This window comes from Hyperoodon ampullatus (assembly GCF_949752795.1).
Source record: "Hyperoodon ampullatus genome assembly, chromosome: 4".
NCBI lineage: Eukaryota > Metazoa > Chordata > Mammalia > Artiodactyla > Ziphiidae > Hyperoodon > Hyperoodon ampullatus.
Genome location: NC_136917.1, coordinates 161,846,576 through 161,870,461, shown reverse-complemented (window position 1 = coordinate 161,870,461; position 23,886 = coordinate 161,846,576). Strand labels below are relative to the sequence as shown.

General features: G+C 46.8%; 1 protein-coding gene across 1 annotated transcript in view; it reads right to left on the bottom strand.

The window, feature by feature from the left end:
* Window positions 1-6,105, bottom strand: part of RETREG1 (reticulophagy regulator 1) — a gene marked incomplete at its 5' end in the record, with an annotated part of 122,216 nt that extends 116,111 nt beyond the window's left edge. Inside the window, one exon of the mRNA XM_079704083.1 lies at window positions 5,792-6,105. Coding sequence (XP_079560209.1) covers window positions 5,792-6,105 — 314 coding nt within the window. The remainder of the gene's footprint in view (window positions 1-5,791) is intronic.
* Window positions 6,106-23,886: the final 17,781 nt, after the last annotated feature.

The following is a 23,886-nucleotide window of genomic DNA, read 5'->3' as shown; positions in this document are numbered from 1 at the left end:
GACCCAGGTTAGGACTGTGCTACTGAATATGGGTAGCCACTAACCACATGTAGCTATTTGAACTGAAGTTTAAGTTCAAGGAAATTAAAAATACAGTTCCTGAGTCACACTAGCCACATGTCCTAAGTTCAATAACCACAATAGGCTACTTGCTACCATACCAGACAGTACAAACGTAAACTATTTCCATCACTGCAAATATTCTATTGAATAGTACAGGTTACAGTCATCGTTAATAACTCAATTAACTTCTATGGGCCTGTTTCCTCTTGTTTACATAAAAGGGGAACAATACCTGCCTCATTGGTTGCTGTAAGATTTAAATGAGGTGCTAAATGTGAGCATCCTTAATAATTTTACTAGTTGTAGTTTGACGAACTATACCTGCGTATATAGTTATATACACAGGTATAGTTTGATGGCAGCAGCAATCATTAATAGTAGTGGCTGTCAAAGGAGTGACTATCAAGTAGAATAAAGAAATTCTGTCTCAGGCCACGTGAAGAGAAGGATGCTGTCCAGGAAGATGGGGAAAAGTACACACTGGTCATATCATCTCAGAATGTTGCATTTGAGGAGGAATACATACAAACTGAAGCATGTTTACAAGAGCCTGGTCAGTGGAAAGAGCCCAGGATTTCTCATCTGGGGGAAAGAAGACTCAGCAGGAATGGAGAACAGAACAAATCTTGAAACAGACAAAGGACTGTCCTGGGGAGGGAGCCCGGATCTTGGGCAGCTGTAGAGATAACAAAGAGGTGAGCTTAACTCAGTATAGGAAAAATATTTGCTAGTCAGAGTTGTCCAGCAGTGGAAATGCTGCCTTATGGAGAAGAGAGTTCATGATCCCAGAAAGTGTTCAAATGCAGTGATTCCCACACTCGAGTCACCTGGTGAGCTGGAGAAAATTCAGAGGCTCTGGCCCCACCCCAGGGATTCTGGCTCCTATGTGTGGGGTGGAGCCCACGATTTGCATCTCTACAAGAGCCCAGGTGATGGCCACGATGATGTCAGTAAGAGATCACTCTTTGAGGGGCACTGCTCTAATGCAAGCTGGCTCAACCCATCAGCGATGGCACAGAGGGGCTCTTGACATCATGTGGGAGCTGGACCCTGCAACCTTCCAAACCAACTCTAGAAGACAGGCCTCCAAGGACTCTAAGTGGGTCCTGGGCATTCCAGACTGCACAGGTGCCCAGCCTGAAATACGGCAAAAGTTAGAGGACCCAAGGTCTCCTGCAGGGCATGCCCTTGTGTCATCACCTCAAGCTAATCAGTTTCTTGCAGTTGAACTATTTATACAAGTGGAGGGTAATGTCATCATGTAGTGCCAGATGCTCTGAGGAAAGAGGCCCGGCATAGATTTCCCTGCATGCATGGTCTCCAGCTGCGGGTTCAAGACTAAATCACATCTGAGCAGCTTTCCAGGCTGCACTGTGTGGCATTTGGTTTCAGTATCATGACCAGCAACGAGACCAAGAAGAGAGACATAATCCTCCAGCCCTTGCTACCCAAGGCAACTGCCACGTGGCCATACAAAGTATGGCCAGAGCTTGCCACACTCCTCTCACCAAAACCAGACATTTCACACAAAGATTTGTGCCTGAATCTTTTCAAGAGCTTTACTCATAACAGCCAACTGTGAAAACAACCCCAAAGTACATCAACTAGCAAATGGATAAACAAATTGAGGTATATCCCCGAAGTGGCAGACTAGTCAACCGTAACAAGAAACAAACAACGGATATACACAGCAGAGATGAATCTCAAAGCTTTATGCTGGGTAAGCAAAGCCAGGCACAAAAACATCATATTATAAGGTATCATTTATATGAAACTTTAGCAAAGACAAATCTAATCTATAGTGACAGAAAACGGATCAATCCCCGGGGTGGCTACGGGTGGGAAAGGAAGCCAAAGTAATCTTTAGGAGTGATGGAATGTTCTAGATCTTTATTGCCATTGTGGTTCCATGGGCGTTTACATTTGACTGTTCACTTAGAGTGTGTGCGTTTTATTGACAGTATACCGCAAGCAGCTAATTCTTTAAAAACAAAAGCAAATGGGTATTTTCTGTTTCACTGGGTTCATTCTATTTGATGGTGTGCTTAAAACTGGTGTCACTGGTTGCCCCTGGAAGGAGACAGGTAGCCAGTGACGGGTGTCGGAAAGAGCCTTTCAAACTGTTTACCATTTTATACTTTTAAACTTTTGAACTGTGAGGCTGTATTGACCATTCTTTAATAAATAACATTTAAAATTAAGAAAAAGAATTCACAAACATGTCCCTCATTGGTAAAATGAGAGACCCAACCCTAGGACTATTAGACTGTTGTGCAATCTATTTCAGGTTGTGGAAACCCTGCTCCTTGAGACAGGTGCTATATGGTCTGTATTTTATCAAACTCCTCTGAGCTCTGAGTGAATACCAATTTTTTAAGCATTATTTAGTATTTTAGTATTTTTCAAAAAACATATCAAAGATAAGAATGCACACACACACACTCATAGTTTTAAAATAATTATAACTTGAACACCAGGTAACTTCCACCACTGAAGTCAAAAAACGGAACACTGCCTGTACTGCAAAACCTTCCACATGCCCTCTGCCATCAAACCTTCTCCCTCCTCCCAGGGATAATCACTCTCTTGATTTTGCAGGTAAGAATGTCTTCTATCAATATATCCCTGATCAATACTGTTTAGTTTTGCATAGTTTTCAAAAAACCAAATCATTCTGTACATATTGTGTGCTTTTTTTTTCCCCAAAATTACGTTTGTAAAACTCATCTGTGTTGTTGCCTACAGCTGTAGTTTATTTTCATTGTTCTATATGTGATTTTATGGTAGGAATAAATGTACCACAACTTACTTGCCCATTAAAATATTCATGAGCACTTTTACAAGGCATTTTTGGGTCCCCATTGCCTATAGAAAAAAACAGGTCCAAACACAAAGTATGACACTCGAAGCAACCACTGCCCCCAGATGTGTCTCCAAAACACCCAGCCACTCTCATCTCCCCTACTTTTCTCCACCAACTCATGTGGCATTGCATCAGTCGAATATATTGGTTGAAACATTAAGTACAATTCCTTAGGACTGGAAAGCTGTCGACCATATACTGGATCTACCCAAATCATGCCTGTCCATCCAAATCTGACTCGAGCATGATCTCCTTATGAAGACTCCACAGTCCCTTCTAGCCAGGATGCCACCTCCCCCCAAAAAACTGCATCAAAACGAATGATCCCTTCTCTGACTCTTTACCACACTCGCTCCATTCAGCCTTGAGTTATACCCATTTGTTATGGCCAAGTCTCAGCTTTTATGCTCTCAGTGCACAGCACTAAAATCTTGCAGATAATGGGCAGGTAATAAATGTTAGAGCTTTTGAACCCAGGCTCAAAATCCTGAACGCTAGTGCTGGTACCAGGTACTAAACAATCAAAAATACGCATTTAAAAAGTTCATTTCCCCAAAAATAACATCAAGAAAAGTGCCAAGGGCTTCTCTGGTGGCACAGTGGTTGAGAGTCCGCCTGCCGATGCAGGGGACGCGGGTTCACGCCCCGGTCCGGGAGGATCCCACATGCCGCGGAGCAGCTGGGCCCGTGAGCCATGGCCGCTGAGCCTGCGCGTCCGGAGCCTGTGCTCCGCAACGGGAGAGGCCACAACGGTGAGAGGCCCGCGTACCGCAAAAAAAAAAAACAAAAAAACTACAAGTGCACATCCCCTCTGACGCAACAATTCCACTTCTGGCAATTCATCCTATAGCAATACTTGCTTATATGCAAAATAATGCATGTTTAGGCCATTAGCTATAATGCTGTCATAGCAAAAGTTGGGAACAATCTTAGTCCATCAGTAGGAGACAGGTTAATCCTTGACATCCATACAGTGGAATTCTGTGCAGCTGGAAAAGAACAAGGAAGTGATCGCCAAAGTACACTAAGAAGAAAAATAGTCCAGATAGTATTCCACAATTTGCGTAGAATATTTTGTATTTGCTGAAATATGCACTATCTGGAAAGATACACAGGAAATTCGTAACACTGGTTGCTTCTGGTAGGAAAGTGGGTAGCCAGAGACGGGCATGGGAAAAAGATTTACAGAGTGTTTAACCTTTTTTGTACCTTTAAACTTTTGAACTCTGAGGCTATTGGCTATTTTTTTTAATAAATAAAATTTAAAATTAAGAAAGAGAATTTTACCTCATTGGTAAAATGAGGGAGACCCAGCCCTAAGACTATGGGACTGTTGCCCAATATAGCATCAGACACTATATCGTCCTTCTTTTGAGTGCCCACTGTAACTTCGTAACAGGCTGCAGAACTATGGAATAAACTCTAGAAACACTGATAGCTAAGAGACCCAAAGTGTGGCTAATTCACGTTCGGGGGTCTAATAAGAAACAGCTCGGGCTTCCCTGGTGGCACAGTGGTTAAGAAAGCACCCGCCAATGCAGGGGACACGGGTTCGAGCCCTGGTCCAGGAAGATCCCACATGCCACGGAGCAACTAAGCCCGTGCGCCACAACTACTGAGCCCGCGCTCTAGAGCCCATGAGCCACAACTATTGAGCCCACGCACCACAACTACGGAAGCCCACGCGCCTAGAGCCCGTGCTCCGCAACAAGAGAAGCCACCACAATGAGAAGCCTGTGCACCACATCGAAGAGTAGCCCCCACTCGCTGCAACTAGAAAAAGCCCGCGTGCAGCAACAAAGACCCAACACAGCCAAAAAAATAAATTAAAAAAAAAAAAAAGAAAGAAAGAAACAGCTCATTTCAGGAGAAAAACCAGGACTAGCACAGATCTGCAGAAAAACCTTCAGGTTAAAGGAGCTAACCTAGAAAGTGGCAGGCTGTGTCTGTTTCAGTCATTTATTTCCTCACTTTAAGCTTAAGAAATCTGTGTCCTGTAACAAGTATCCACTGCTGAAGCTCTGCTTATTCTGCAGTGTGTGGGTCAGGCTTGTTATGAGGACACAGTCGCAGACAAAGAAGGTTTTTCTCCACCCTCCATCAGACTGGTAACAGATAACAGGGCACAACCTTCAATGAAGGAGCCACACACTTCCCCTGTCTTTAGGGGTGAAGGGTGCTTTTTGAAGAGACAAACCTGTTGATCGGGGGCTTTTCACAGAACATTCCTGTGTATTCTCTCTGTTCTTCAGCTAAAAACACGACTGTTTTCCACACTGCACACCTGCGGGGCGCGGTGATGTACCTAATCCACCTGTTTGCCGCCTGTTTTCTCATCAGGGAGTAAAGACAGTAAACCCAACCCTCCAGGGAACGGAAAAACAAATCATTCAGTGCCCATCTCAGGTGGCTGATGGACACAGGCTCAGTCTTCAGCGTGTACCGAAGCTGGTCCAGATAGGCCCGCTCTGGGTGCAAGAACGAATGCAAGTTCAAGTGTTCGTGGTCTGGCAGGCTTTGGGCGAGCAGGCCAAGACCTGCGAGTTTCGGAAAGCGAAGGCCAAGTGCACTCCGGGCACACCTGTCGGTCCAGGTGCGTGGGCTCAGCCCACCACCTGTCCCGCGAGGCTGCATACACACACGGAGGATAACTGTTTACAGGGAGGTGGGTCTGGAGGAAAGTTGAAGTGTGTGTCTACCTGTTTGAGAAAGGTGGCCGAGAAAGTGGGCCAGGACTGACACCTTCCTCCGCGGGGTCCGGCGTGCACCTCCCCCCGCCCGGCCCTGGGCGCGCCCTCCGCCCGCCCCCGAGCGCCCCAAGGTCACCTGCCCTCCCCGGCGTCCCCACCCACCCCGAGATCTCACCAAAACAGCAGGTTGGCCCCGACGAAGGCGAGCAGGCTGCACAGCGGCCTCTTCCAGCTCAGGAGCTCGTCGGCGCGGCAGCCCAGCCACAGCACGGGCTCCCCCAGCAGCCAGGTCACCGCGGCGGCCACCCCGCCGGCGGCCTCCTCCACCTGCCGGCCCGCGCCCGCCGCCGCCCTTTCCTCCTGCGCTTCCCCCTCCTGCTCCTCGCGGGGTGCCCGGGGCGGCGGCGGCGGCGACGGCGGCGCCTGCTCGGCGGCTGCGGGAGCCGGGCATCCCTGCTCGGCGGGCTCCGGGGTCGCCGGGCTCGCCATCTTCGGCGGCGCTGGCGGGCGGGGACGGGCACGGGCACGCGCGCGAGCGCGCCTAGGTGTCGCGCGGAGAGGGCGGCGGGTCCCGGCGCGGGGCGCGCACCGCGGGGCGCTGGCGGCTGGGTGCCTTGTGACGTCAGCCCCGGCCGCGGCGGGCCGCCTCCCGGGGGAAGTGGGTGCGGCCCAGTTCGCGCGGGGCGGGGTGGGGCCGGGCGGCCTCTCCCAGCCGCCTCGGCATGCGAGCCGGGCGGTGTCCGGGAGGTAGCGGGGACCCCGCCCGGGACCGAGGGAGCGTGACCGCCTTTTCCCTTCCAGCTGCGGGGGACGGCGCGGTAGAGCACCGCCGCCCGGCCACTTATCTAAAAGGGAGTCAGGGCCACGGGCGGAATCAACTGGAATCCTCACTTTCTCAAGCCACCGATCGCCCAGCCCGCAGCCTTAGCGGGCGTGACGGGCACCCCTCCCCCTGGCAGCGCATTTCCGCCGCCAGCGACCCGCCGCCCCCCGCCGCCCCCGCAGGCCTAGTGCCCTTGCAGGGACAGATGGCACACCCATAGCATAGGTCCTTAGTACTCTGCGAATAACGTGATGATATAAAGGTTGGATTGAGAAAGGAAGGAGAAAACAAAAACAAAAACATTTTGGGTCAGTTCACGAGCCCTCTGGGCCCTCTGGCTTCACAAGTCAGGAAAGCCAGGCCGCAGTGATGGGGAAGGGGTCTGGGGGCTTTCTCTCCGACTTGCGGGCAGCGTCATCTGGCTCAAGAACGCGCGCTGGTCCGTGGGAGGCACAGGTGAGCGGGGAGCTTAGAAGCAGGACCCCTTGCGTGTGTCACACAGGTTTGGGCAGCCTGGACTGCGGTCGTTCAGAGTCACTCTGGTCACCACAGGTATCTGGACGGGTAAGGCGCTGTGAGGGTGTGACAGAGTCCTGAGCGCTTCCTTCCGGGGCCTCACCGGCTCTGGTGCTTCCGGGTGAGTGGGGGGCGGGGAGAGAAGAAAGGTACATTGTTATGCTCCCTTTTCACTCTTTGCATTTTTTAAACGTTCTGTTCTTTAATCCCCGTTGTCACTTTTCTCTGGAATAAAATGTCCCTTCCCCATCCAGAGCGTTCTACCTGTGATGAATCAGAGCATCTTACATCCTCTTGGAGTTCACTACTGGCAACCAACCTTCTTTCACAGGACGGATGGGGCTCATTCCCAGAGCAATTAAAGCCTGTGGTTTCCAAGGAGGCTCTGGAGAATGTTCTGTAGTGTTGTCTGGGGGTTATTATATATGTTTATACCTCTGTGTACACATATGTAGCAATTCACTGATCAGTACATTGCAGATGTGTGCACTTTCCTGTATGCAGGTTATACCTCAAGAGGGTGTATTCCTAGTTCACTCAGAGGTTTATTGAGCACCTACTATGTGCCCAACATATTGCTCAGCTCTGTGGATATGGCTTCCACGCATAGGAAGTTCACAGTCCTAGGACAGGCCGGTGACAATCGTGATAACTGCTGTGACAGAAATAATCACTCAGGGCTAAGAGTCCTTACTTAAATAGTGCATCCAAAATTAGGGACAGGGTGGAGGAATCAGGCTTCAAGGGGCTATTTGGAATAGACGGCATCTGCCCTGAACGGTAAGGAAGTGAAGTGGGGGTTGGGAAGGGGAGGCAGTCATTTCTTTCGGGAAATCAACACGAGTGAAGTTATGGACTTGCAGGTGGAGGTCATGGTTCCTTATGTATATTTGCAGGAGATCACCAAGGCCTCGACTGATCCACTAGTGGAAGGAAGTTTGGTTTTTGGCCTGCTGGCAACGCAGAGTCTCACGTTTCTGACTTGTCTTTGAAAAGAGTTGCAACAACCCTGTAGAGAGTGGCCAGGGAGGCATGAAACAGCAATGTGGAAACAATCCCGGTACTTTTTTTCCACAAAAGAAAGACCATCTTTCCCCGGGTATTGTCCCCTCTCTTGGTCCTAGTGCAGGAGCTTTTGAAAGATAAAGGATGCTTTATTGTGTCACCTGGCCTTTGCTTAGCACTGGATACAGCCCAGGCGTTGCGATATTCGGAGATTCGTCTCTAGACTCCACAGCTGGAGGGAAGAATTGCAGGGCAGAGGAGGTGAGGAACCCGATATCCCCATTGCCCAAAACAGCATGATATGCTTTCAGAAACATGTCTGCAAGATCCAACACATTCCTCCTTCTCCCCGGAATTCTAATTATTGTTGTCAGGATAGGTTGAGATAGTAAAAGCTGTTGACAACCAAGACACATAAAAGCTCAACTTCAGTTGCTACATGTGGTTTGCAGCACTTCTCTCCATTTAATGATAAAGTTCCCTACTCACAGCTCCGTGAAATCTTTTCCTTCTCTCTCTTTTTTTTTTTTTTTTTTTGCGGTACGCGGGCCTCTCACTGTTGTGGCCTCTCCCGTTGCAGACGCGCAAGCTCAGCGGCCATGGCTCACGGGCCCAGCCACTCCGCGGCATGTGGGATCTTCCCAGACCGGGGCACGAACCCGTGTCCCCTGCATCGGCAGGCGGACTCCCAACCACCGCGCCACCAGGGAAGCTCTCCTTCTCTCTTAAAGTAAAATGCTACCCAACACTGTTCTGCACAAAAAAAACTGGACTGATTGCTCTAATCTGTCCTTTTCACCTCTGACCTCTAATCTACCAGCAGGTAATGTCACAGGAGTAGACACTGGCCTAGACATATAAATGGGTGCTACTGTGTGTTTTTTCTTTGTCTAATTATCTTTGTGATGTGTGAATAATGTATTCAGTGCTAAGACTACGTAAAAATAATGCTAATGACGCTTAAAATAAACCTTGTCCCCTCGTTTCAACAACATGTCTCGTTTAGAACCCCTGTGGGTAACCTTACCGTTTAAGGTTCTCTTCTGAATTTTGCATCTCTGTGTCCTGCAGACAGAGTGATTAACACTAATGAGCTAGACGATTTGAAAATATAGATCCGAGGAAAACAAGGAAAAGGGGTATGTGTCAGAGGGGAATAAAAAAGGAGAGAGAGAGAGAGAGAGAGAGCGAAATAGTTGTAGCCACTGAATCTAAGCGACAGTTCAGAAAATAACAGCTCAGGCAAAGAAAACCAAAATACTCACAGGAACTCTTAAAAGAGGCCACTCACTTTTCTCTTCCAAAAGTAGCTAGAAAGCTTGTAATAGGAGAGAAAAACAATGAATAATTAATTCCCACTCGAGGAGGTCACATAGGCAACACCAAGCTAAGCCTTGAATGAGAGGGAAATGCCCCAATATTGGTTTCTTTTTTTCCCTAAAATGTTTCATATTAGACTCCTACAGGAGGTCCTTAAATGAAGGAGCCGTGCATCGATGTTGTATTGTATTAGTCCCGCAGATAGATTTTTGTGTGCTGATAATTTTGTTAAAGCAATTCTACCCTCCTATTCTCACCATATCCTCTAGTCTGTATTCCTAACTTTCCCTAATTTTTTTGCCACTGAGTCAGGAGAACCTAATAGTTCAATCTAAGCAGAGAGAAATAAGAACATCACGCAACAACAGAGGGATTGGAAAGGAAGAGTGTGCCTGGTTTCCAAGGCCCAGCTCACAAAAGGAATTAGCTATTTCTGTTTTGGGTTGACTGTTGCGCTTATTAGAATTGGAATATCCAACCCAGAATAAGCTGTGTTTGATAAGCATTCTGTAAGGGAGATGCTAACCAGAAATGAACCACAAGATGGTGGCCAACCATACCCAGTTGGCGTACTCAGTTTTACGTATTATTCCCTAATAATACACAAAAGAGCTTTATCAAGTCTTCAGGAAGGTTAATTTAAGGGACCTGAGGTCACACTACAAGAGTATATCCCGAAAAGGTACTATTTATCTGCCCACAGGCACACACGTTAACACACACACACGTGATCAGCAAGGATGATTTCAGAACATTGACTTCCAACCCCTTCCCACCTGCCTAGCGGTTACACTCAACTCAGCAGACTGGCCCACCATTCCGGTCCTGTTGGAGGAGGTCACCCAGAGGACGTGACCGCTAACTGAGCCTCAAGCTGGACCCAGGCAATTGGAGGCGCCTCACTCCCTCCCCTGTCCTTGGAAGATATGTTCAGCCCACCGTTCCCACAGCCGGAGCTGTTCCAAGGATGCAGCCATGAGAGAGCAGTGTGGTGCTGAGAGCGTTTGGACGGTCAATGTAACTGAAGCCCGTTAAGGCCTCTGTATAAACTCTTAGGATTCTGGCGGGCGGGTGCAGAAGTCCACTGTCTCCCCCGATGGGCTGCTAAGGAGTGTGAGCTTTGGGGCCTTAGGTGGGCCTTCAGCAGGAGAGTAAAGTGGCCTGGTTTGTGTTTCAGAAAAGTGTCTGGGGCAATGGCTTCCATAGAGCCCGGCAAAGACACTGGAAGAGACTTTTTCCTTGTCCTTCGCTAGGAGAGGGGAGAGGAGGAGGAACAGGGTTGGGACATCTTCGGAAAGGCCGGTTGGGCAGGTGGGCACAGGGGTGTGCAGCTCAGGGCGCAGCAGGGGTCCTGGACAGGATCCAGGTGGAGGGAGTGGCCTGTACAAGAACTTGCCAGAGGGCAGGCCGGGATGAGTTCAGAGGCCAGATCAGATGGACTGCGGGGCTCAGAGAATGTGATGAGACTTCCGGACAAACAGATCAGACGGAGGGGAGTTTTGAGTATCAGTTGCCAAGTTCAGACACAATTCTGTGAGCAGTGGAGGATTCCTGAAATTGGTGGATTTTCTTTTTTATCGTCGTTTCTTTGTTTTTACCAAGGAAGTGATAGACTCAAAATTCCAGTCTCCTGAGGCCCCAGCTTGATGTCCATCATCAAAGCAAAACCGCGATGTGCTCATCTCTAAATGCAGGTCTCCAAATCAGGCCTTCAGTCTCCAGGGGTATTCTCTAAGCTAAAATTAGACTAGTGGAACGTACTGGAATCGCTGCAAGCATTACATCCCACAGACATCCCTTCAGAGTCTGTATTTGGCTTGTCACCTGTGACTAATTTTAGTTCATTAGAAATCAGGCACGAAACCTGGTGACTTTTTAGGCTGGGATAGTGGCCCAGGCCCTGTTGAGATCATGCAGTCAGGCTGTGTCACATGCATCCTCTTAGACCCGTGCATAAATGGGCACAGCCAGGGCTGTTCATGGGCATGCTTAAGCTCTACAGGACTCAAGTGCCTTCTGAGCCATCAAAGGAATGTGGAGATTATATTTAATATAGTTCACAGTATAGTACATTTGCTTGGAGGCCGATTTATTGTAAGTTGATGGTTTCTGTCGACCCCATTGCACTCTCCTGTCCCACCCCTGCCCTAAACCAGGCCCCCCAAAACAGCCTTGGGAGCTTCCTCTGGGTTGCAGGGACAAGGGCCTGGCTGGGACTGAAGGCCTTTCTCCTTTCTCCAGGGAGAAGATGCACATGAACTCAGGGTCCCACAGGCTCAGTGGCCTCAAGCTCCCCAGGTGCTGGGCCGCTGGATTTCCCAAACTCTGCCAACCGCTGACATCCAGTGCACCTGTACACCGTTTTTTCTCCCACTGATGAGGTCGTTCTTGCTCTTGCCCTGTACGGAAGGGAGGTGACAGAGTTGGAGGGAAGAGACTCCTTCTTCGGGAATGTCTACCCCAGTGCGTCCCTGTTCCTTATGAGTTAAGCCTGTTTCTTAACCCGTCCTGTGTGGGGCTGTCTGATTCCTCACAAGCCCTGTTGGGGAGGACGGGGTGGGGGGGGATCATAAAGACAGCCACCACCCTGGCACAAGAAGGAGCTTTTACAACTGCCCTGGAAACCACAGTAACCCGCAGTCCCCAGGGCAAGAAATACCGGAGTGAGTTTTGATTCTGGTCGCTCCTTTCTCTGTGTGGAGCAACCATATGTCAGGGTTGCCCACGACAGTCCTGGCTTATGCCTACTGTCTGGCGTGGTTATTATTTTTTTTAATAAATTTATTTATTTATTTATTTTGGTCTGTGTTGGGTCTTTTGTTGCTCTGTGCAAGCTTTCTCTAGTTGCGATGAGTTGGGGCTACTCTTCGTTGCGGTGCACCGGCTTCTCATTGCAGTGGCTTCTCTTGTTGCAGAGCACGGGCTCTAGGTGCACGGGCTTCAGTGGTTGTGGCTCGCAGTGCTCTGCAGCACGTGGGATCTTCCCAGAGCAGGGCTTGAACCCGTGTCCCCTGCACTTCCAGGGGGATTCTTAACCACTGTGCCACCAGGGAAGACCCTGGCGTGGTTATTAATAGCACTTCGTTTTCTTTCTCAACAGTGTTGGGTTTGGATGATAAATTATACAGGTTCCCCATCCATCTCTCATCTGTCACTAGCCGCTGAGAACGCTTCTTCTCAAAATAGAGCCACCTTCCCTGTCCAAGCTTCGTCACTTGCTGCCTGTCTAAATTGCAGTAGCCCCGTGCTTCCTTCTCTTCTGATCCACACTGTACATGTCTCCTCTAAAACACAGCTCTCAACATGGGACACCCACCCAAATGCTTCCAATGATGTCCAGTCACCTAGAACCGCTAAATCAAAATAATCACAAGCCACCTTCTAAAGTCCTGGGTCATCTCTAAAAGTTGTATTCCTTTTTTTTTGCGGTACGTGGGCCTCTCACATTTGTGGCCTCTCCCGTTGCGGAGCACAGGCTCTGGACGCGCAGGCTCAGTGGCCATGGCTCACGGACCCAGCCGCTCCGCAGCATGTGGGATCTTCCCGGACCGGGGCACGAACCCGTGTCCTCTGCATCAGCAGGCGGACTCTCAACCACTGCGCCACCAGGGAAGCCCCCGTATTTCTTTTTAGGCAGATTAGCTGCTCGCTAATCTGGACACTTGACTATCGTCAGATGAACTCACTCTTCACCGAGTCCACACTCCAAGCAAGCCCTCACATTCATGGCTTTGCTGACACGGTTAAACTTTTTCCCATCCTCTCCAGCCCTAGCTACTCTCTCTGCAACTCAGCCCGCTCCTTGTCCGGAAATCCTTCCTCAAGTGCAAGGAGCATGGGATTCAAATTCATGAAGATCTGAATTTGATTGTAGATCCTAGTGTCCAGGCATTAAACATTATGTTTTATTGATCCTAAAACACACCTTTCCCCCCCACCCACATTTTAACATACCTGAGAATGAAATGTGCCTTAAAATCTGTGTCACTTTAGCATCAGTAAAATATAGTAGCTCTCTGGTTTTGTGTTCTAACACAGACTCTCCGAGTCTTGGTTTCCTCATCTTTTAAAACAGGAATAATACCTGAGTCTCAAGACTGTTTTAGAAATGACTTGAGATAACTATAGTCGAGACCCAGGGTGGGGATATCTCCGTGGGAATCTGGATACTATGTCCATACATTTTGTAATCATCACCCAATATCTCACAGGAAGATGTACCACGTGCAAAAATTGCAGTGGCAACAGATACCAAAAGTTTGTGTACTAATAGAATTTCACAGAATCCTCTGCAGTGTGCTGAATCAGAAACTAGTCTCACCCACAGTGGTGGCTGAACCACAACATTCCACTGAGAACTCTGTTCAGAGGAAATAAGGGGTAATTGGTCAAGTAGCTTTTAGTTGGAAAGATATCATTTGCTTCAAGAAAACTACAAAAGCAGCTTTGTCCTTAATTTATTCCTAAGTAGAAAATCTTCAAAAACTGATTTTATGTAAAAAAATTCCCAGGTAGATGAGTATTGGGTCCCAGGTGGATGTTTTGATAATATTCATTTGGATAATGTTCACTGCCCTCCCTTGTGAGAGATCCTCCCCTTTCTGTACAAAAGTTTGCCCACTCTGAGAAGCCTGGCAGGCAGCCACCCTGGGATACAACTAGCTGACTGGCAAGGGAATCTTTCCTTCTGTGTCCTTGTGCTGCAGCCTCAGGTGAGAAGCCCATCCTTTGCGGAAGAGCCCCAAGTACAGATCATCAAGGGTTGTGGTGTAGGATTTTAATTGGAGCTGTCAGTAACCATGAAGAGCCTGAATCAATAACACCCCATGGCAGTGAGCTCACTTAGGGAGCAGGTGTTGGTTTCTAACTATTTTCTACCAAAAAGAACCAAGGCTCCTTAGAGAATTGTCTGATAGTAGGTCTGAGTCAGGAACGTGTTGCATGCTGGAAAGCAAAGACATGTTCAAAGACAATTTAATAGTTCATATCAAAAGGACACAGAAGCCAGCTTGAAAGGGATTCCACTGACCAAATCTGGGAAACTTTAAGGATCAAAAAGAATAGGGACTTCCCTGGTGGTGCAATGGTTAAGAATCCGCCTGCCAACGCGGGGGACACAGGTTTGAGCCCTGCTCCAGGAAGATGCCACATGCTGCAGAGCAACTAAGCCCATGCACCACAACCACTGAGCCTGCACTCTAGAGCCCACGAGCCACAACTACTGAGCCCGCAAGCCACAACTACTGAAGCCCGTGAGCCTAGAGCCCATGCTCCACAACAAGAGAAGCCACCACAATGAGAAGCCCACACACTGCAACGAAGAGTAGCCCCCGCTCACCACAAGTAGAGAAAGCCCACGCACAGCGATGAAGACCCAATGCAGCCAAAAATAAAATAAGTAAATTTAACAACAAAAAAAAACAGAGGAAGAGATTGAGGAGAATAAAGAAATATAACAGCCAAGTCAATGTGTGAAAATTGATTGAATTCTGGGTCCAAAAAAATAGCTATCAAGAACATTTGGAGGGAAAATTAGGGTAATTTGAGTCCAGACTGCATAGTAGGTGATCTTGTTGAATCAATACTGCTTTTCTTAGGTATGATAATGGTGTTATGGTGGTGTGAGAGAATGTCCTCCTTCTGAGTGATGCAATACGCACCATTTAGGGGTGAAATGCCAGAAGAGCAGCCATCTGCTTTCAGCAAAAAGGAAGTGTGTGTATATATATATATAGAGAGAGAGATAAATACAGAGATAGAGGAAATGGGTGCAGCAAGATGTTGGTGAATCTATGTGAGGGGTATCTGGGTGTTGGTTGGTCTGTTCTTTCAACTTTCCTGTGGGTTTGAACATTTTCAAACAGATGTTTTTTAGAAGACTGTATGAGAGAATAGGAAATAGAGAACATTTATATATATATTTTTTTCTTTTTTCTTTTTTTTTTTTAAAACACAGATCTCTTCTAGTTCCTTTTGCCCGAGACTGTGACCTTTGATAATTTCTCTTTTCCAAGAACTCTTGCTTGACTTAAAATCACTGTGACAACAGAGCATGGGAATCATAGCAACAGGAAATGAAATATTTCTGCTTTCTGCAGAGAACTGTAGCTTATCTATGTAATTCAATCTTCTTATATTGAACACCAACTATATACAAGATCCTATGAGAGGCACCGTGAGTGATACAAAGGTAAACAACAACATGGTTTCTGCCTTCAAAAGGCTTAAAATCTAACACATAAACAGGGACTCAACATGTTTTGAGTGGTTATTATGAGCTAAACAAAAGACTAGGACTAGGGATCTAATTATGAATAAGACACAGTCCCTGTGGTCAAAGAGCCCCTTGTCTTTTGAGAAATACAGACACATACATTAATGCAAATATAATAAAACAAGATTTATGAAAATATCTTTATCGTTGTCTAAAAATTATGCCCAAGCAACCAGGGACAGCTTCAGAACAAAGAGTAGCTCTGAGCTAGGATGTGAAGAGGAGCTCAGAATGTTTTCAAAACAGATTGGTAGGCATTCCAAGAAAATGGAACAAAATATATAAAAGCATGAAGGTGTGAAGGGATCATGACATGTTTGGGGATCCACAGGTAGTTAAATATAGCTAGAATTTGGGGTATTTATTGAGGAGTAAGAGAGATGGAACTGGGAGTCAAGCTAGTTGATCAAGAGATTTCATGTTACACTGAGGAGTTTGAGTTGCATCCTGTAGGTGATGGGGAAGCTTTGGTGGTAAGTGACGTGATCTGATTCTTATCTTAGAAAGATAACCCTGGTGGTGAAGTGGCAGGTGAATTGGGAGAAGATGAGGGAGAGAGACTGGTTAATGGACTTTTGTAATAGCACAGGCGAGAGATGCTAAGAGCCTAAACCAAAACAGGGGAGGTGGAGACAGAGAAAGGGTAGGTGCAGGAGACATGTCGTACACAGCATCAATCGGCTCTGGTGACTGAATGAATGTTGGGAAGTGAGGGAGAGGAGGTGGTCCAAGATAATCCCTGTATTAGGGTTCTCCAGTGAAACAGAACCAACAGAATGTCTCTGTGTGTGTGTGTATGGGGACAAGAGGGAGGGAGATTTAAGGAATTGGCTCATGCAATTGTGAACACAGGCAAGTCCAAAGCCTGCAGGGTAGTCTGGGAGGCTGGAAATTCCCACAGGAGTTGATGTTCAGTCTTGAATCTGCAGGCAGTCTGGAGACAGAATTCTGTCCTCCTTAGGGGATTTCAGGCTTTTCTCTTAAGGTCTTCAACTGATTGGATGAGGCCCACCCACATTATGGAGGGCAATCTGCTTTACTCAAAGTCTACTGATTTAAATGTCAATCACCCCTAAAAAAATAACTTCACAGCACCATCTAGAGGTATTTGATAAAACAACTGGGCACCAAAGCCTGGCCAAGTTGACACATAAAATTAACCATCATCCCAGCCTCTTAAAAGACTGGTTATATTTTTGTGCCATTACTAAATTACGGAATAGAGGAGAAAGGCTGGAGACAAATTTGAGGAGAAAAATAACATCAGTTTGGAAAATGTTGAATTTCAGTTGGTCATGTTGTGTGGTCAGTTGGAACAGATGTACAGGGACAGATCTTTCCAATGGGCCAAATTTAGAGGTCTTACTGGAAGCCATAGGACCAGATGAGGCTAGACCATGAGAGACTGTTCATTCATTCAACAACAGATGTCTTCTGGGTGCCTCTATGGGCCAGACAGGGGGACCATAGTGTACCCAAGATAAAATTCCTATCCTCATAGAGCTTAAATTTTAGAAGGTTTGGCAGGTAATGAGCAAATCTTCACATAGATATATAATTTCAAATAGTGATAGGTATAATTTACTGCTGCCTAACAAACCATCCCGAAACTTGGTGGCCTCAAACAGCTTTTATTTGCTCACGATTCCATGGGTTGGCAACTGGGAGAGACCAGCTGGAGCGGCATGTCTGAGATCCATGCTATGGTGTTGGGTTTACTTATGCTTTTGCCATCAGTTGACAGATGCTGCACGGCATTTGGCTGGGGTTGTCAGCTGATGTGTCTCAGTTGTCCCCCTGTGGCCTCTCCAGGCTAGTTCAGGCTCCTCACTTGGCAGTTGGGGTTCCATGAGGGCAATCTCCTATTGTTCAAGCACTTATCAGGCCTCTGCTTGGGTCACCCTTTCTAATGTCCCAATGGCCAAGGCAAATCATATGGCTAAGCCCCGAATTGTCATGAGAGGGGACAACATGAGAGCATGGAATTCATTAGGAAGTGACCATTAGCCTAACAATCTAACCTGTGCTAAGTGCAGTGAAGAAAATCAGAACAGGGTAAAAAGAGAGAGAATTAACTCAGAAGAGGGGGCTTTAATGGACAGGGTGGTCAGGAAAGTGACTTTTGAGCAGAGACCTAAATGAAGTAAAACACCTAGTTATGTGAAGTTCTGGAGGCAGGGGCATGCCGGATGGAGGGAACAGCAAGTGAAAAGATCCTGAAGCTAGAACCAGCTTGACATGCTCAAGAAACAAGGAGAGCAGAGTGCATCTGGGTGATGAACAATTATTAGTTACTGCTACGAGGCCAGGTTTTGCTTCCTCACAGATTTTTGGCCATGTTCTGAATTACTGAGTTTGCCAAATAAGTACCATATGGATACCTTATTATTGTAGATAATGTCATTTATTAAGTTTTAATTATATAGCTCTCCTTGAAAAAATTAACCCTTTCCTAAATATCTTGTGTATCTTCAGACATACAGTTATACATTCTGATTTCAGTTCACTTGAAATTAGTTCAAAAAACAGGATTTCAAGGTAGAATGAATGTTAAATCACACACAACATGCACTGAGGCCAAGCTCTTCTGACCTGGCAATGAGACCACATCTGGCACAGCAATTGGGATGATGCTTGGTTGACTTGGTTTTCACAGGGTCCAGACTTGTGCATTAAAAGGCAACATGGTGGGGGCCTCACCTGAATCCTCTAGCTCTTTAGGGATGACATTGATTTCTGCCATTTTCCCCGGGACGCCATGTCAGTTTTGACTTGCTATCCTGGTCATGGAGGGATTCATTTCAGAGAATTATCCTTGGCCCTGTGCACTCTGGTAGTCTTCCCCTAAGCCAAGGAACCAGTGTGAAGTTGTACAACTACCAAGTATTTGGGGTCTCGGGAAATGACCACCAGCTGGGGCCACAGACACAGTGGACCCACTGTAAGTTGGATCTGGGCCAGGTCTCCATTTCTAGGCCAGACCCAATATTCCTGTACTCTATCAGAGGCCAGTGATGGTGATTAGTGTCTCTAGGTATTAATGTCTACTAAGAGACCTTGCCCAGTAGTCATCAAAATACTTAGGTAACCTTCAGAGTTCAGTTGCCCAAGAAATCCTTTGGTGAAGGATTAGGAGACCCAGGACCACATACACTTGTGGTTTGCCTCCTGCGGACACAGTCTTTTCTTCAATCAATGGAACTGGGTCCAAACACTGGCTCAAGTCTGGAAATTGGGCAAGTGACTATGCCTTTTTATTGGGATGGTAGCCTCTTAGCCTTCTGGTCATACCTCCTTGACTTCTTTTCATTGTACAGGTTGAGCAATCTCTCATTGGCTACCCATCTGTCTTGCTCCTGGGGATTCAGGAACTAATTGGATTTTGAGTTAATTCCCTTGAGTGTTCTTTTTTGGCTGGCGGAAGAGTTTTCCATATTCGGGGGGAAAGAGTCTCCATGAATAGTTCTTGTCTAGAGGGGCAGCTGTCCACCAAAATTTCAGTCTCTCCTTATATAACATACAGTTGTTACTGAAAAGCCTGGAACTGCATTTCTCGGCATCTCCTGCGTAGAAGTAATGCTACGTGACTAGATCTTGCTAGAGGATTGTAAGGGGAAGTGATAACACTTCTAGGCCGAGTAGGTAAGAGGTGTACATCCTTATCCAATCAACTGCTCCTTCTCTGCCATCTGTTTCTGCCTAAGGTGACCTTGGAAGGTAAATGTGGAAGAAGGCAGAGCCTGCATCAGCCTGGACCCCGGAATAACCACAGGAGTAGAACCTCCCAACGTGATGCCCATATTGGACTGTTATGTAAGCAAGAAATCACCTTTAATAGTGTTAGTCCACATGTAGGAGTTTGTTTGTTTGCTAAAGTTACCCTAACACATGCTCTCTATAAATTCTATATCAAATCTACATTAAAATTGTTTCTGCCTCAGTAGGTTTTTACCACATTTGAAGGTATGTTTGTGATGGTCTGACTCATATACAGATTATGGGACAGTATCAAATTCACTCTGAGAGGCCCAGGGATGTTTTACAGAGCTAGGTAGCTATTCTTCACCATAACTGGAAATGAAGTGTAATAAAATGCAATATGAATACAATCAGCATGTACATATTTCCTCTGTCCTCAACTTCTTAATATAAGCCATCATTTTAAATACCTGCCCCTGTATTGTGTTTGTGTCATGTACCTCCTCAGGTGCCCTGGCCTTGCCCATCACCCAGGCTCTCAGCATCGAGCTGGCTGACAGCCACCCTGCAGGCCCACACTTTTCCACCCCTTGAGGCTGACCGGCTGTGTGTCTGAGGCCTTTGGATCCTCCTGACACAGATTTAGAGGAAGCGCTCCCCCTATAGTGCATGTGTGTTAGTTTCCTATTGCTGCTAGAACAAGTTACCACAAACTCAGTAGCTGAAAACAACACACGTTTATTTTCTTACAGTTCTGGAGGGCAGACATCTGCAATGAGGCTCACGGGGCTAAATCAAGGTGTTGGTAGGGCTGCTTCCTTCTGAGGGCTCCAAGGGAGAATCCACTCCATGCCTCTCCCAGCTTCCAGAGGCTGCTGGCATTCCTTGGCTTGTGGCCCCTGTTTGCATCACTGCGACCTCTTGCTTCCTTCTCATCTGCTACTGCTGAATCTGATCTCCTGCCTCCTCATGACACGTGATTACACTGGACCCACATGGATAACCCAGAATAATCTCAAACTCCTCAATTTCATCACATCTGCCAAGTCTTTTTTGCTGTACAAGGTAACCGAACAGGTCGTAGGGGTTAGGATGAGGATATCTTTGGGGCCCATTGTTCAGCCTGCCACCATGAGGGATGTGGATTCCTACGTGGCTTTTAAAGGCACCAGATTAAAAAAAAAGAAAAAAAGAAAAAGAAAAAGGGACTTCCCTGGTGGTCCAGTGAGTGAGACTCCACACTCCCAATGCAGGGGCCCCGGGTTCGATCCCTGGTCAGGGAACTAAATCCCGCAGGCATGCCGCAACTAAGAAGTCCGCATGCTGCAATGAAAAAATCCCGCGTGCTGCAACTAAGACCCAGTGCAAACAAATTAAATAATAAATAAATAAATATTAAAAAAGAAAAAGGCACCAGATGACATGGAAAGGTGAGGGAGCTGACTCCCCACATAGTGAAATTCAACAAATGGGAACCAAAAGGCAGGACCTAGCCAGGACGAGACTTTTTTTTTTTTTTTTCCTCTCCCTGGAGGAGTGCTCTGGGCAGGAATTCCCTGGAGAGCCTGTGCAGAGACATCCCATGTGGCCACAGAGAGGTTCCTGCTGAACACCTGGCTGGGTCTCTTGGTGGCTCATGGGAAACTGCAGTGGGCACGGTGATAATGGTCCTTTGCATTGCTTCCCGTCCTTCTCTGCCTCAGTGCCTTATCCTTGCTGCCCTGGGACTGCACTTCCCAAGCATCAGCAGTTAATCTCTGCCTTGGGCTCTGTTCTCTAGGGAATCTCAGCTGGGGTGCCCCCTCCTCCATTGAAAGTCAACATTTATTCCATTTATTCAAGAAATAATTACTGAGCATCTACTATGTTCAGACACGGTTCTAGTTAACAGAGTCACAGTAATAAATACGAAAAGATTTCTGCTCTCACGGGGCTTACATTCTAACTGGGGAAGACAGACAATAGACAATTAAACAAGAAAATATCATCTAGTGGCCAGTGATGCAATAAAGTCTAGCCATCTTATATTTGGTGGTGAAGGAAGGCTTTTCTAGGGAGTTGACACTTAAACCGAGGCCTGAATGACAAAGAGTCATTTGTGCAGAAGCTGGGGAAGGAGAGGTGACCTTAACGGCAGGTGTCAACTTGCCATCTCACATGGATGATTCTAGGTAGCATGCTCTGGGTGAATAGCAGCAGAAATTTACTTTTAAAAAATGCATGATTCTACCAAGCAACAGAAGGCCAGATGGTTTAAAAGACAAAATAAACATTTCAGCAGAGGCTTCCTACTAACCAATAAATGGGACTTCCTTTGTCGTCAAAGGATATGTTTTGTTTCATTTTAGAAATTAGATTTTTCTTTACACTAAGCATCATTTAAGAGGAAGGACCATGAAATTAAAGGTGATGACTCTACCTTCCTCACCTGTATAATCAACTGGGTTATAAACCCGTTTCCTCCTATCTCCAACATATTTTTGTTTGTAGGATTAGCTGACATTGGGTACCGCAGGCATCTTTCTCCCCAAGCTTCTCCACACACTGTCTCTCCAGCATGGTGACTGTCAGGCTCCAAAAGCACATGTTCCAAGAGAGTCAAACAAAAAGCTGCTGTGTCCATTTTCATGACTTGGCTTTGGAATTTGAACGCTGTCCTTTCTGTCACATTCTATTTGTTAGAAAGAGAGGAGAATCAAACTCCACCTTCTCACGGGAGGGTTATCAGAGAATTTGTGGATGCGTTTAAAGCCATCATGATTGGTCCTCTGGTCCCAACTATCGACATTTCTCCTTCATGCATTTCTGAAATCCAGCTGAACGTATGTTGCCAGTTGCACGATTAGGACTCAGTTCCACTAACTAGGCGTCATTCTCCATGGGCTCTTGGGTATACCCTCCGAGTCATCCTTCTTTTTCCATAAATGCCGTGGATTAGTGACTATTATGTGCCTCCCATTTCCCTCTTTTTAAAATTAGTCTTTTAAAAATAGTGTCCCATTATGGTATGTAAAGAACAGAAGACTTGTCTCTTTAGTGCACAGATCTTCCAGTACGCAAGAATTTAATCAACGAGCTGTACTTCGGACCACACCCACGGAGCCTCATTCACACCAGAGCTTGATTTCGATGACGAGGTCCTGGGCCTCCAGCCTGAACCTGATGCCTTGCTAGATAAGACTTTGATGAGTCTTGAGAGGGAGGGAGTGGGTTTTTGCATGAAGGGTGATTTAAAGCCAGCGGCTGGGAAATGTGTTCTGTAGCTTAGCATTCGACGGTAAAAGCCGAGAACGGACAGATGACTGGGGAATGGTGAGCTGTCTCTGCAGCAGGGACCTTTGTGGAGGAATTAAAATCTAGGTTGTCACCGATGAAGAAAATATGAGCGGGGAGAAAGGTCATCTCAGGCAAGAGAAAAATAGGAGCAGACATTTGGGAAAGGGAGTAATGTGGGCATGTGTCTGTTTACATTAACAGTGCATGTCTAATTAGAGGAAGCCGGTAGTGGGATGGTGGTAAACTAGGCCACATAGGATGCCTGTGGCCCTATAAAGAAACACAGAGGAAGTATTTGGATTTTAACATAGCTTTGTGATAAGAGCAAGATTTCAGAGTCAGACGGGGGTTTGAATTCTCTATCCATTGTAGTTTTGTGATTTTTCAGCCAGTGTGGCAGATTACAAAAATAGCCACAATTCTCCAACCTCTGGTTGAGTGTCTCTGCAGAACTTCCATTAAGCCATGGAGTCTGTTTCCCCATCTCTTGGTTCTGGTCTGGCACTGGGTCTTGCTTTAGCCAATAGAATGTGGCAGAATTAACCATGTGCCTGTTTTAAACCTAAGCCTCAAGAGACTTTGCCTGTCCCTACTAGCTTTCTTGAGACCTTGCCAAATGCCATGTGAATCCGCCAATGCCAGCTAAGTGGGGGATGAGCAGAGCTCAGCCATCCCATCTGAGGCCCCAGACACAGGAGGAAGCCAAGGTAAGATCAACAAAGGTGATCTTTGTGCAGCTGGCCTGCAGAGTCGTGAGTGAGACCAGCAGGGAACTGCCCAGCTGAGCCCAGCTCAAACTGCCCACCTATAGAATCATGCCCTCCATAAAGGATTGTTGTTTTTCAGCCACTGGATTTTGGAGTGACTTGTTAACACAGCAAAGCTGTTACAGCTAGTTAAATAAATTACTTTCTAAATCCCAATATCCTCAACGTACAATAGGTTTGCCAACACCTACATCATGGTCACTGGGAGGACACAATAAGATGACGGTCGTGGTGTACCAGGCACCGTAATACGTGCTGAGCAAATGGTAACTAATGCCGTTGGTCACATCAGAGAGATGGTCAAGGGAAAAACACAGTGAAAGGAGAGCGTAAGAAGGAATTACTTAGAAATCCACATTGTGCTCCCTTCTGCCTCGTGGAGTTTCTTCATTCGCTGTTCCACGGGCATGAGTTCAGACTACACATCACGAATCTGCATTTTTCGGTTCGTTATTCACCTTTGAAAACCCTCCTCCTAGCATTCTTGTTTTCTGGACCTTTCAACACATATGCAATGGTCCATATACTATTGCTCTGATACAAATCGACTTCCTATTTCCTATTTATATATTTTATCTCCAAGTGGGCTC